General features: G+C 39.9%; 1 protein-coding gene across 4 annotated transcripts in view; it reads left to right on the forward strand.

Annotated features, from left to right (window-relative positions):
* The window catches only part of LOC309706490 (lumican), a 28,502-nt gene extending 14,238 nt beyond the window's left edge, over positions 1 to 14,264 (forward strand). For 2 of the 4 annotated variants that reach the window (XM_082533069.1, XM_082533070.1), the window contains 5 exons: positions 17 to 135; positions 10,983 to 11,314; positions 11,468 to 11,792; positions 12,080 to 12,397; positions 13,438 to 14,264. In XM_082533069.1, coding sequence (XP_082389195.1) covers positions 111 to 135; positions 10,983 to 11,314; positions 11,468 to 11,792; positions 12,080 to 12,397; positions 13,438 to 13,589 — 1,152 coding nt within the window. In that variant the 5' untranslated portion in view covers positions 17 to 110 and the 3' untranslated portion in view covers positions 13,590 to 14,264. Of the gene's footprint in view, positions 1 to 16; positions 136 to 1,724; positions 1,812 to 6,050; positions 8,105 to 10,982; positions 11,315 to 11,467; positions 11,793 to 12,079; positions 12,398 to 13,437 lie in introns of those variants that run through there. The other 2 variants (XM_082533071.1, XM_082533072.1) reach the window with 2 other exon arrangements.
* Positions 14,265 to 14,517: the final 253 nt, after the last annotated feature.

Genomic DNA, 14,517 nt, shown 5'->3' on the forward strand with positions numbered 1-14,517 from the left:
TTGCTGCTTTTTTTAGGAGGTCATCATTACAGCTGGAATAACTCAAAGCAAGCATACCTTCATCAGCACACACCTGCGGGGTTTTTTATTGTGATCTGTGTGGGGAAACGATGCAGAGAAAGAAGTACAGCACAGGTCAGTTTTGTTGTAACAGTACACGGTAAAAACCTTGTTACGCCTTGCATGTGATTGTTTTGTTCTTTCGTAGTTGCTTCAGTGTGCTGACAAGTGTTTTTCCTGTGTTGTGTTGTAACGTGTAAGGCGTTGGTTTAAACATTATTAAACATAATAAGATAACCTTAAGACAGAACCTAGATGCCCTTCGACCTACATAAGTTTTGTTTCATTTTTTTTTTACATGGGTGGACCCAACTCTTTCTCGTCTACAACAAGCTTACATCTTGTAAAGGGTTAAATGAAACCATGTGTGACAGTCTCTTTATGTTGTCTGTCTGGTTTCAATGTGGGCCTCTTCCTGCTTCTCTATGTTCTCCAACTCAGCGTCCATAAGAACCAGTGTTTCTACTCATTTTCTGCCCTCTCGACATCTTTTCAATCATTGGTTATTCTGAACTTCTATCTCTTCTTTCTATCCCGCTTTTTCTCTCCTCCTTTGATGTAAGCTTGGAAGATCTATAATTTTTCACTAAAATATTATATTTACACATGGTGATGAAATCTCTGAGCTTTAACTATATGAAGGGAAAGATTTTTTGGAAACACATGAAAATATAAACAGTTAGGTCCAATATTTGTTGGGAGAAAGACAAAATATCTGTAGTTTTGCCTCTGCTCACCACCACACTGGATCGCACAGTCAACGTGCTTTCAGTTTTACTTTGGAGGGTTTTTCAGATGATTTGCATGAAGTTTTTTCTTGCAGCTTGCTTCAGGTCATTATCCATTTGCACTGTGGAGCTCTGTCCAATCAGTTTTGCAGAATTTGACGCAATCTGAGTTGAGAGTATAGCATTGTATACTTCAAAATTATTCTGCTGCTTATATTAGCAGTCACATGAGCAATAAAAACTAGTGACCCAGTTCCACTGGTAGCTATATCGACGTTATAACGCTGCCTCCGCCATGTTTGACATATAATGTGGTATGATTTGGGTGATGAGCTATTATTTCCTTCTTCAGATTTTTCTCCTTCCATCATTCTGATAATGATCTTAATCATAGTCTCATCTGTCCATAGATTTGTTTGCAGAGCTATCCGGTTGTTCAGTCTGACGTCACTAGCCGTGTCTGGACCTAAACTCCGCTGCAGGTCCATATATCAAACGATCACTATGGCATTACTGAGAGTTGAAACTGTCTAAAGTCTTTCATCTTGAATAAAATGATCAGCGTTCTGCTCTACCAGGTGTAACAATTGAGTTTAACATCCGGGCATCCATGAAAACGAAATTTATGACATTTAACGGAGTTAGAAGTTAGCAGGGAGTTAGCTCGCTAGCTTCTATCTAAATACAATATAGCATGTCCTGACTGCGGGGTTTTGGAAACAAATTAAAAAGTACAGCTCTGTTATCACTTCCAGCATAAATGAAGACAGAAAACTAAAAAGCAGTGACGTTTGTAGGGTCACTGAAGTTGGGCTAGCTGGTATATAATGATGTGCTACGTGACCGCTAGCGACACAGCTATGTTAGCATAATATAAACGAGCTAACTTTTTTTCCCCACTCGATAAAAGTTAACGTGAGTGTTCTCGGTGGTCAGGAACAAATGTAATCGCATGGCAGGATGCTGTAAAAGGACCAAACTTCAGCCAGGAGAACAACTGAGATAATCCATCCATAATACAAGGTTAGTCATTCATATACTGCTGCATGGGCTGGGCTGTAGTTACATCCTAAGGTTTTAAAAACTGAGCTTAAATAAATGATTAGCAGTAATAAAAGCCGAGGGAGGTCAACAGTGATCACTGACTGTTTTAGGAGGTTTTTGAGATCAAATAGAAGAAAATACATAACATTAAACATGTTAACAACACAAAAGCCATATTAAACGCAGACTACTTTAGGCCCGGAAGTAGGATTCGTCGTGTCATCACTGAACAACCGGATTGGTTGTCCTAAAAGTCGCTAGAAGTCGCTAAATGACGTCATCGCCTAATTTGCATAATTGGTCATGCTAATGTACCTGTAACCTATGTTGTTGGAGAGAGAAATAACCTCGTGGAAGAGACATAAAGTGAGTAAAAAACGTCCTAAATGCATTTAGAGTTTATTTAGAACTACAAATTAAATTTCTTTTAGCAATTATTGTTTTTTTTAATGTCACAATTCCAACCCTGCTCCTTTACCTGGGCTTGGACCGGCAAAAGTGACCCGAAATAGGCACTCTGGTGGAGTTACTTTGTGTGTGTGTTTATAAGTAGTTCTAAACCTTGTGATCCACAAAACAGCATAAGAGTAGAAGAAGAACTGACTGCGTTACAGCACCCGCTGCTTGTTGAGAGTAAAAGCGATACGCGCTTTCACATCTTTTTTTAGCGACTTTTTTTTAGAGAAAAAGTCGCTAAGGGGTCTGAAAACTCGCTAAATATAGCGACAAAGTCGCTAAGTTGGCAACACTGTGGTGCATGGGCTGGGCTGTAGTTACATCCTAAGGTTTTAAAAACTGAGCTTAAATAAATGATTAGCGGTAATAAAAGCCGAGGGAGGTCAACAGTGATCACTGACTGTTTTAGGAGCTTTTTAACATTAAATAGAAGAAAATACATAACATTAAACATGTTAACAACACAAAAGCCATATTAAACGCAGACTACTTTAGGCCCGGAAGTAGGATTCGTCACGTCATCACTTAACAATCAGATGCCGACTCATTTAGATGTTTTCTAGCAACATATAATCTGGCCTCCGTGTTCATGAGTGGAACCAGTGATTTGTTGTAACGACAGACGTAAATTGACTAAGCAGGCTGTCATGAGAGCGAGCAACCTCCATAAATGCAACAAGTCAAGGAATAAGCTTTGTTTTGTATCACATCTAACATAGCAACTATTGAACAATCTGTACATGTTGTCACATTCAGTCTGACTCTTTTTAAGTCAACATATTTCCCAAAATGATAATTTTGCAATCCATTTATGTAGCTTTTAGAGACTCATCCAGAGTCTGTTGGCTGTTCTTCCTGTAGCCATTGCATCCGACATCTGACAGTAAAAAGCTTTATGAATCAAAAAAAGGGAAGAAAAGGGTGACCAGATGTCCACATTGCATTACATCTAATCCAAAAGTTTCTTCCCTCTTTCTTTTTTGTCTGCAGGCATCCACAGACAGATGTAGCATTGGCAAAATGTTTAAGCAGTCATATTTGTTCCTGTAAAATGTTTTAGTATTTATTTGATTTTAAATATTTCTCTTAAAACATCTGAGGAGTTGTGTTCAACACCTGTGAAGTGAACCAAGAGACCGATAATTAACAGTCAAACCCTAACATGAGGTTATAAGGTTAATAACTCTTGAAATACTGAAATCTGCTTTTATGAGATTGTTAGGCAGATAAAGTTGTGTGACTTTTGTGTGCATGCATGAGACAAAGATAACCTTTCTGTGCCACGGTGTGACACATTCTCAAGGTTACCAGCAGCTACCCTTGAAAGTGAGGGAAATGACTCAAGGTCTTCAAAGTAAAAGGGTAATCTGGACTTTGAGGAGCAACATGTCCAACCCCCACCCATGTCCCCCCGTCCCCAAACTGGGTCATGAGCGGCACTGAGCTAGAACTTAACCCTTCTAGCGCAGACTGTGAATGCCTGCTAATTTCTTCTTGTGCAAAAAACCAAAGAAATACCAAGAAACCAAAACACTGACAAAGAGATATCAGACAAGCCAAACGCCAGGCAGAAGTAACTGCAAAAATACACACGGACAACACACTAACTTCTTTTATCTCCAGCATGAAGTCAAACAGGAAAAACGCAGTTTGTTTGCAGCACGTTGCTTAAAATGAGCCAAAGTGCTCCGTTACATATGTATGACAGTCAGATGTTCTCCCTGCTGGCTGAGGTAGAGATTCATGCGGCCCTCATAAATTTGCACTAATTTAAAAAAATCCTGTGTTTAATTGATAAGTAAGACGTGATGTTAGGGTTCCTGAAAAAGAAAGTATGGAAGAAGATAATAAAACAGTAGAGACGATAAAAGATTCACTACAGAATTCACTGCTACTTGTGATGCATTTTTTTCTTAAACTGCATAGTTTGCACATCTCTGTGTTTCTCATTTCCTGGACGCTAACCTTAACTTTTACATGCTTCACCTCATCCCTAATGATACACACACTCACACGAGCAGCATTAATAGCTCTTCTCAAGCATCCCTGATCTCCTCACTCCCTGCACTCCACTCCAAATATAGCTGCTTCTAACTTGTCCTCCACACAGTTCCAAATGCTGCATAAAATAATAACTGAAGGAAATTTACACTTAATAAAAATACTCTCAATTTCAAGGTGTTATGGTCTACTTGGACAAAGGGACTCCTTAAGGTAACTTGAACCATGGCACCCTAGGGCACAGGGGCAGCAAAACCATGCAATAGAAAGCAGATGTATACACACACATACACACATATAGATACATGCATGCACACACACTTCCACATAAACCATAAATCACAAACAGATGTTTAAATTTACACCATGTCGGGATCCTCAGCCTTTTCTCATATGGATAAAACGCACAGCTCTTTAAGGAAGTATGTTATAATTACGGGCTTGAGCAAAAATAGAAGAAAAAAAAAAGAAAAAGAACCAACAAAAAACATTTAACTTCTTAACATCTTGGCATAATTTTTTTTCAACCAGTGTTAAATCTTTTTGAGTTACACTGAGAACAGAGGCGTTGAATCTGCACTGAACGGTGTCCTGGTGACTCAGCATAGCTGCCTGCATCTTGGACTCCAGCTGCAACATCTGGAGTCCAACACTGTGCTTTGGCCCATAAACCTGCGGGGAAATTGTAACACTAAAAGAAAGAATATGTCTCCAAAAGAAAGTTACATGTCTTATAAGAACAACCAGGAGTTTTTGCCACATCATAATTCATCTGAAGTCTTTGAGTTGGTTATTTTTTTCACATTGCTAATAAATCACATCTTTCAAATAGGCCTATATTTGATTTAGTGGAATTAATGCGGTATGTGTGCTTTTGATATGTGAGGAAAGAGAGCCCTCTAGTGTAAGTGATAGGAAATTTAAGGATGTGTTCAGGAAGCTGTTGAAGACAATCCAAGAGAAAGGTGAGAAAGAGGAAAGCAGAATCACAACTTCCAGCTCAAACTATGCTCTGGTCAGCTGATAACACTTTTAAAATAAACATGTAAAGCAGACAGTGTTAAACAATTGCACAACCTAGGTTAAAAAACATTACGAGTTTAGAATGAAGAAAATGAAAACGTTCAAAAAACATCAGTCACAGTGTTGTATTGTACATTCAGTCCCCTTGAGACTTACGCAGACATGGTAACGTACATTTACTCACAAACAGGACAGTAGCTGGCAGGGACAAAAGACAATGACTCATTAATGAGGAAATTGAACAAGAGACTCCCAGTGAGTCACACTTCTACGATGACATTATACCTTTTGTCAGTGGTTTCATAAATAATCGTGTAATGATCCTACTGTAAACAACAGACAACTGTTGATCTGACTGTCTCATTGCATCACATCATAAAAAACTGTGATACAGTCTGAATAATAGTGATAGTAACAATAATAATAATCTAGGATTATGATGAATAATGTGTGACATTATTTGTATCTAGTTTAAGAGCACTTCATTAAGCAAGGTGAAATTTCAAAACACTTACTATTTAATCTTATTAAAGCCATTGTCAGTACTTAAAAATACTCACATGAATCCTTAAAATATAATGAGTGTAAATGGAAATGTGAGCATTTCTACTCTTCTAAAAGAAAGGAGATTTAAAAAATATGCTGAACTTGTGTTTTTTTTGGGGGGGGGGGGGGGGGGGATGTTTGCACTGTGATTACACAGTGTTATTGTCACAGTTTGGAAGGCAGGAAGTGGACCCCAGTGTAGGACTTAGAAGATAAGACTTCGAACTCAGCTTTACTTTACAGCAAAACTCTAGGAGAAAAACACAGGGAGCACGGTGCAAGGAAACACATACCATGTGGAGAAGACACAACAACAAACAGACAGGACTCAGACAATAAATACACACCAGGTAATTAGGAAGATGGGAAACACCAGGGAACACCGCTGGAACTCATTGGGGAAGCAAGACAAGGGAAGCAAAATTACACACATGGCACAAGAGACGGGAGACTAACAAAATAAAACAGGAAATAAATAAACACAGATTCACAGATTCAAAGACTTGACAAGAAGGCACGGGGGACGCTGGACAAGCATGAAAACTGAAACAAGAGATAGAATACAAACGCAAACACAAAGACACAGAGGAAATGAAAAAATGAAACAGCAAGGGAGACATAGCTGAACGGGGAGACAAAACTGCTTCGACACAGGAAAACAGAAGGACCAGATAGGGCAATATGGGAAGACAAAAGACAAATGCTGATGTCATTGGGACACCAAGGAACACAGAAGGGAACTAACTAGAACCAACCTGCATGTCAAAAGTAACAAAAATGACAAGAACAGAAATCCGAGGAATATACTGAGTCCATAAAGAGCTGCAAACAAGATTTTTAAACTTTAAAACACAGTGAATAAAATTAAAGCCACCACTCAATAGTAAATAAATATCAACATTAACAGGGACAAATAGTGAAACACTAATGACTAGCTAAATATAAAAACAAATTAAAGGCAATAAAGAATAAAGGTGAATATAGGTAGGTGAACATCTGTAATCCACAAAATGTGATCGAAACATTAACAGCAGAAAACTTAGAACCCAGGGTTTTATAATAACGCATTCAAAATCACCTCCTTGTGCACCATTTTCAGCAGGGTTTCTCCTCTGAGGTGTGTCAAAATGTAATCCTTCATCTTGAGTGGAAGTCGTAAGGAGGCAAAACTGATCGTGCTTGTGTGGCTGTGGTCTTTTCAGAGCAGCTGCGTGGCAAACACTTCCGATCATAGATAGTTTCTGCTGAGTGCAGAGTGAACGTGGACGGTCGTATTCCTACCTAGCGTCGTTTCCACTGGTCTTGTCGCTAATTGTAATTTATACTTAATAAAAGCTTACAATGGTGTGACCGGAATGAACACTTAAAATCTGTTACACTTGTCCACACAGTCAAAATAAAGTTTGGATGAGATGTTTTTGGTTAAAGAACATGTTCTTGTAATTCTCCATGGTTAAAGTGAAATGATCCATCCCCTCTAATACATTTTGAAGCCCACATGAAGGATTGTGATTCTCCCTGGTTTATCCTAGAGGGAGCTCTTTGCATGATGTGATCAGGAGATCATTTTGCCTGCTTCTTCCCCACTGCCTCTTCTTTCTCAGCACAGCAGTAATATATTGCTGGAAAGGAATGTGGGATCGTTTTCTTCTCTTTTGGTCAGCTGTTTTCAAGAAGCTCTTTCCTTCAAACACACACACACACACACATTTACACACACACGCGCATAGGCACACACAGAATGGTCTCTTTGGCTCCCCAGGTACTTTGTAGCTTAATTGCCTCTAGACCGATCACATACTGTACCCCCACCACCACACACACACACACACACACACACGCACACACACACAAACACTCTCTTTCGAGGAACAATAACATATACAATTTGCATGCTGATCAATTCAAATCCAGTTTCCTCTCATTTCCCCCCTCTTTGTGCTTCTTTAGCGTACCTTCTCAGATCTTTTTGTGCGTCTCTGCAGGCAAACACGTTTCCACTAAATGTACCGTTGTTACTGCGGGCTAATACAAGAGGAATGGAAGAAGTGAGTGTGGGAAGTTTATGAAGGAGGTCTGGTAGCGTTTGAAGCAGAGGAATGTGTCAGACGGGGCATATGCCGCCGGTAGCCTGAAAACATATACACATGCACACATCCCGACACACACTCATTCAAAGATCCCAAGGGTTTCATCACTGAGGATTTAGGACAACCCGTCTCCGTTTGTATCTCCTAAACAAACAGGTAAGTTTGTGGTTAGTTTCTAGTTTACCCCATTTCCTCTTTCTGCATTGAAGGCAAAACTGGAAATGATGAAAATCAGACTGTGTGTTTGTTTAGTTACAGTAAATCTCTTGGCAATGCTGCACTGTAAGACTCTAAGGGTGGAATGCAAATGCAACATTGCAACCATGCAGATCAAGTCAAACTTCCTGATGTTGCAAACATTTCTTACAAATTGCTATCTTATACGGTAACTTGATGTGTAATTGCGCATGCATGTGTAGGTGTGTCTGCATATGTGTGTGTGTGTGTGTTTGTCCTCTTGTGCACTTTATATGAAGGTAGGAAAATTTGTTCTTCTGTCTCAGATTTAATCAGTTTAAATTCGAAGAAATGTGCAAGCAAAAGCAACAATCTGCACACGTGGTGACTGAAAACCGTGTCACATACTTTTTCATTCATTTTATTCTATTTTAGTTTATTTCATCCTGCAAGAAAAATATTCACACAGACGATTTCAAACAGAAATTTATGTTTAACTTTTGAAGCTTCAGTTGGATAAAAGTAATTCATTTTCACATTGAACATTACTAAACAGTAATCAGAGATTGAAGTGAAGCACATGCTTCACTTGAGTACAAGTACAGATGCATGCATTAAAAAATAATTTTACTCCAGCAGAAGCACTGATTGAGCTTCTTTACTCAAGTAAAATTGAAAAAGTACTGGCTTTGAAATATAATCAAAGTACATGAAAATAGTTGAGGTTGACGATATTTCTGCCAGCTAATTTTTGCGAAGGAAACTGAAGCTTCTGCTGTATAAGGATAATAATAAAATGATATTATTAAATAGGAATTTAAACTTTATTTCAACCTAACTTTTAATTCTAATGAATGTGCTTAAACACTAGCTCTGTTTGCTCTTGCCTTCATTGTAGATGGGTGACTTTGCCTTCATGTGTAAACAGAAAAATGAGTAAAGTCAAGAGTTAAAGTGGGATTCAGTGGGTGTGGGAACCCTAAGCTAAGTTGCAGTGGTGGAACCTGAGAAAACAATCATTTAGAAACAAATCACAATAATTCATGTTGTGATCTCCAGTAGAATTTCTTTGTGTGCAGACTGTGATTAGCTTAGTGTTGCTGCTACTTTTGTGGATTTACACAACCGAGTTCATCAAGATATCAGCAGATGTTTCACAAACTATTGAGGCTGATTTCCAACCCTAGATGCTACAAAACTGATGTAAAGGTGAAAATTAGTGAGTTAATTTCATCAGTTCAATTTACTGTTTACTACCCTTGTTATACCTTAACACTGACCATGAACACCATGGCTGCTCTGCAACACAATGCATCACTAACCAGCGTAGCCTGCACTAAACTGCCCAGTGTGTTCATGCAACTTTTAAATAACACAAAATATAGATCAAATTTGCTGATGTTTGTTGAGTTGATAGAAAAATTACGTTTCAAAATAACTGCCATGTTACTCCATTTATGCTCCTTGATCTTAAGTGAGGCTCATGATACTGAGGTACTGTGATCACAGCATATAAATATCAACACCAGATATGCTGTCTAGATCATTCCGACCCACATTATCCCCCGAATACAGTGCTGTAAAAGATGCATAAATTATGTTGTTTTTTTGTTTTTGTTTTTGTTTTTTTCCCCCATTTCTTCATATGCAATAAGCACCCGTGAAGGATACCAACAGTAGAGATATTTCTGTTACAAACGAAATAAAAGTAAAAAGGTGTCAGAAAAACAAATATTCCAGTAAAACACAGATACCTAAATTCTTAAGTACGTGAACAAGTATTGGTATTTCATTCATTCCATGTCCAAGTCTTTTTAAAGAAACACTCAGGAGGTTTACACTCACACACTTCTATTAATTTGGTGAATTTAAGAGAGACAGATAGAACAAGATTAAACATGAACTGTCACACCAGTGGCTCCTTGAGGCTCTTCATAAAAACAGTGCAGTTTAGGAAGTAACGTTCACATCACATCCCGATTTGACCTTGCAATAGTTGGAGAACTTCCAAAAATCTCAAGAGCTACATGTCAGACTTAGTATGTGAAATGCTAAAGTTCATGACTGCAAAATTAAAAAACAAAAAAAACACTGAACAAGGTTTCTTTGGAAGGGATTTATGCAACAATGTCATTTTGGCAGACAGCACCAACGTGTAGATGTTTAGCCATAAAGTCCACCACTGCATTCAGCAAAAACCAGACACAAAATATCAGCACAAACACCTCATGAAGGGTTTATGATGTGGACTTGTTTTGCAACCACAGGGATTGGGCACCTAGCAAACATGAGACCATCTGTCCGACAGCTAAGGCCTGGCCCAAATTGGGTCATTTAACAGGATGATGATCCAAAGCACACCAGCAAATCTACAACAGAACACCCAAAATAGAAAAGAACCAAAGTGTTGCAATGGTGCAGTAAAAGTCCAGACCTCAGCTTGAAATGCTGCGGCAGGACCTCACAAGAGCTCCGCATAAATTAATGCATGCAAATCTTAGTGAACTGAAGCAACACTGTAAACAACACTGTGAGAGACTCATGAGGTCATACAGAAAATGCTACTGATTCATGGAGTGTGCTCAGTTTTTCAGATTACTGCATAGAGTCCTTTGAAAACTTTCTTTTTCACATGATTGTGAAAAAAAAGATGCTTTGGAGCTTATATAGTTGAAGCTCCTCCTCCTATAATCTATGATGGAGCTCTTATGCCTGGCAGACCATTCAAAATTAACACTTACAGGTTTGGCTTATGGACATATTGTTCCTTTCTAAGCAGTCGTACAGATCATGACTTGTAAAACTACTTGTCAAATCTATGATGGTGTTCAGGTTTTTCTTAATGTTTCATTTACAGCATCACACATCCCCCCAGCCATGTCCATGGCTCTTTTGTGCTCTGGCCTCCTGTTTCTGTTGAGTGGTTTTCAGTCTGCTTCAGGCACATTTGTAGCTGATATGGACTATGGAGGCGTTCCTCTGTGGATTAACCGCCTGCTAGGTGAGCCCAGTGTGCTGAGTCTGCAGGGGCGAATGGATCCAGCCTGGTTCCGGGCTAATAATCCGCAGCTCTGCCCTGAAGAGTGTGACTGCCCCATCCAGTGGCCCACAGCACTCTATTGTGACCAGAGAGCTTTAGCACACATCCCTGACAGCCTGCCCGACAGAACTCAATACCTGTTTCTACAGGTAGGACAAACACTGTTTGCATGTGTTATCTTAAAGTGGTCTAGTGGAAACCAACTGAGGTTTCTCCTCAGTTTCCACTACAATATATTCTATATGCTTTTCATCAGTATTAAATGACAAAATTCCTCAGGTAGTGAATTGCATTCTTATCAGGGCAACAACATCTCAACCCTGTCCTCTTCCGTGCTGGCCAACGTTACTGGGCTTCGATGGCTCATTCTGGACAACAACCAACTGGAGAGCGACAACCTGACGCAGGACTCTTTGCAGAGCCAGACCCAGCTGTGGTACTTCTTTGCTAACCACAACCACCTGAGTTCAGTGCCCAGCGCTTTACCAGCTGGACTCAAACAGCTGCGACTGGCCTACAACCAAATCAGCAGCATCAACCCAGAAGCTTTCCAGAACTTGCATAGCCTAACACTGCTGCTGCTGCAGGGAAACAGACTGAATACCATCACAGAGGGAGACCTCAGAGGTAGCGTAATGTGTCATTTCCTTTTGTTTGTTCATGCACACTTTACTTTAAACACGTATGGCTGGAAAATAAGAGAGAGCTCAGCCTGATACTGCTGACAAAAAAACAAACAGAAAAACAACTCGGTAATTAAAAGAAATTGTATTGTACCTAAACACTGCCAGGAAAGATAAGAATATTTTTACGTGTTCATCTCACTAGGAAATGTTTTGTCCTAAAATCTATTTTAGCATCGGTGTTATGTTTTGCATGTTTGTGTGTGTGTGTGCATCACTTCTGTCATGTAGGTCTGGTCAGTCTGAACCTGTTGGACCTCAGCGGGAATTCATTTTCAACCATTCCCAGGCACTTACCTTCCTCCGTTGAGCAGCTCTATCTGTCAAACAACTCTCTCACTGGACTGGATGTGGACAGTTTTGAGGGATTTCTCAACCTTAAGTATCTACGCCTAAGTCACTGTGGCCTGCAGAACCGTGAGGTCCACTCGCAGGTCTTTAACCACTCCAGCTTGGTGGAGCTGGACCTTTCATATAACAAACTCACTGCTATTCCCACAGTCCCCACCACCCTCCAGTACCTCTACCTGGAGGCCAATAAAATACAAGGTGAGGACTATACGTTCAGCAAAGCATGCACAGACATTGTAGAGGTGTTACTGACTTCACGTCTCCTAATATTTCATACATGTTACCATTCAACAACACAAAGCCCTGCTGTAATAGAGAAGAAATGTGGAAAGCTTTCACAGCCCATCCCGTTTAAAAATGGGCGGCTCTCCTTGCTGTATGCAGACATGGGAGGGGCTGGGTTTGGATGGTGAGGCAAGTATGAAGGCAGAGGGACAGAAGGAGAGACAAGGAAAGAAAAGGAGAGAAAGGAGGGTGGAGGTAAGAATAGACGAGGGGATATTAATTGGTTAGACGTGTGGAAAGTGGAGCTAGTGAAAAACAAGTGAAGGGAGTGCTATGGCAACATCTGTGATGGATTCGAAGGTAAGAGTGCCAGATGAGCCAGAAGCACATGCTGTTCCCCTCTTCAGTCTCCGCTTTCCTCTCTCTCCGTCTGCTCCCAGTCAGTTTGATTTTTTTGACTTTTCAGCCAAAACCTGACTCACATGACCATTTAGCGGCAGAGAACTGGCACGCAGTTTTGGTTTAGCCGTTCAAGTTTGCTCTCATTTCTGAATGTGTGATGCAGCAGACAGTGGGGCTGTGTACCAGCGAGACAGACAGACAGCAAAATACTTCCACAATAACATACACCTCATCGTCTAGCAAGCAGCCTGACTGCTACTGCAGTCTTTGGCTGCCAAAGCGCACGCTCTGGCCTGAAAGACTTTTTACTACTGAAATGGCTCAGAGAAATATGAAGAGGGTGTTGTGGTTTCCTCTGTCTACATCTTTACTGCAGCACCTGTAAGATGGTAAATGCAGACTCTATGGGAAGAGGACGGATTTCTGCAGATTGCACAGTTCAACTTTGATCTCTGAACGTGACAAACACGTGGCACATGATGTGAAACTAGAGCTCTCCAGACTGGCTTGGTACCTATAATGTCTTGGCAAGACAGCATTAATCACATGGTTGTGACTCTGGTGAATAGAGATTATGAAAATAAAAATACCTTTCTGTCTGTTCACCACAGAGTTCAATGTGACCAGTTTCTGCAGAGAGGTGGGACCTCAGTCTTACTCCAAGATGAAGTTTCTACGATTGGATGGAAACAAAATATCCTACCATCAGCTGCCTCCTGACTGGGTGTTCTGCCTGCGAGTGCTTCAACGCATTTACGTCTGACTCTACTTTTTGAACACAAAACCAACACAGGGGTGCTCTATGTAACTGTCAACCCATCAAACCTCCAACCACGACTCAGCATTTCAATATCCATAATGTGAACTCTAACAGCCCAGCTTTAAAACTTAAAACCAGAGAAGAGTCTGATTATGTGTTCAAATATGTAGATACGCAGCCAGGTGGTGGTGGTTAGAGGAAAACTGAGCTTCAAAAGATAGCAAAGCTTGAACTTAACCCTAAACCAGTGTTATTTATTGGTAATGACAGAGGTTCTGATCAAACCCTTTCTTATACTGCCACTGCAGCCTCGTGGCTTTCTCTCTTTTCCAAGTTCTGAATCATCAGGTTTTAAACATCTGTTTGTTATTAGTGAATAGGAACAGTGACAACCCATCTCATTTTTGAGTTTCCTGAACGATGTGCTCTGGTTAAACTGAGCTGCCCTTGGGCAAAGGAAGCACGTATGAATGGCAAAATTCAGTAGCTTTCCCAGGAGCGGATCTGACTCAGCTAGCTGCACCCTGTTTAACAGCCACACCACACCATGTGGAGCTGGGTGGAAAATGAACATGAAGCATGCTTTGACTTTGTAAACCTCTTTATTGTTAGATTCTTTAAATCTTAAGTCAACAACTGATTTCCATGATAAATAAAATAAAAAAATATATACATATACATATACATCACATGCGTACCTGTCTTTTTTTCAAATATACAAGCAAAAAATAAAAACTCAGTATGTATAAAATTTGTGATTTAATTTTTATGCAGCTACATCATGTCAGCAATGTAATAACTACAAACTGTCTATTTAAACTTTTCAATCTCCCCACAGTGATGTCAGACCTAATAAAGCCTAATGAGGAAAACACAGAATACAAATGCAGTGAAGACCACAGTCCTTGGGCTGTTTCTCGATACCTCGAAA

This window comes from Aulonocara stuartgranti, assembly GCF_965226115.1.
Source record: "Aulonocara stuartgranti genome assembly, chromosome: 5".
Classification (NCBI taxonomy): Eukaryota; Metazoa; Chordata; class Actinopteri; order Cichliformes; family Cichlidae; genus Aulonocara; species Aulonocara stuartgranti.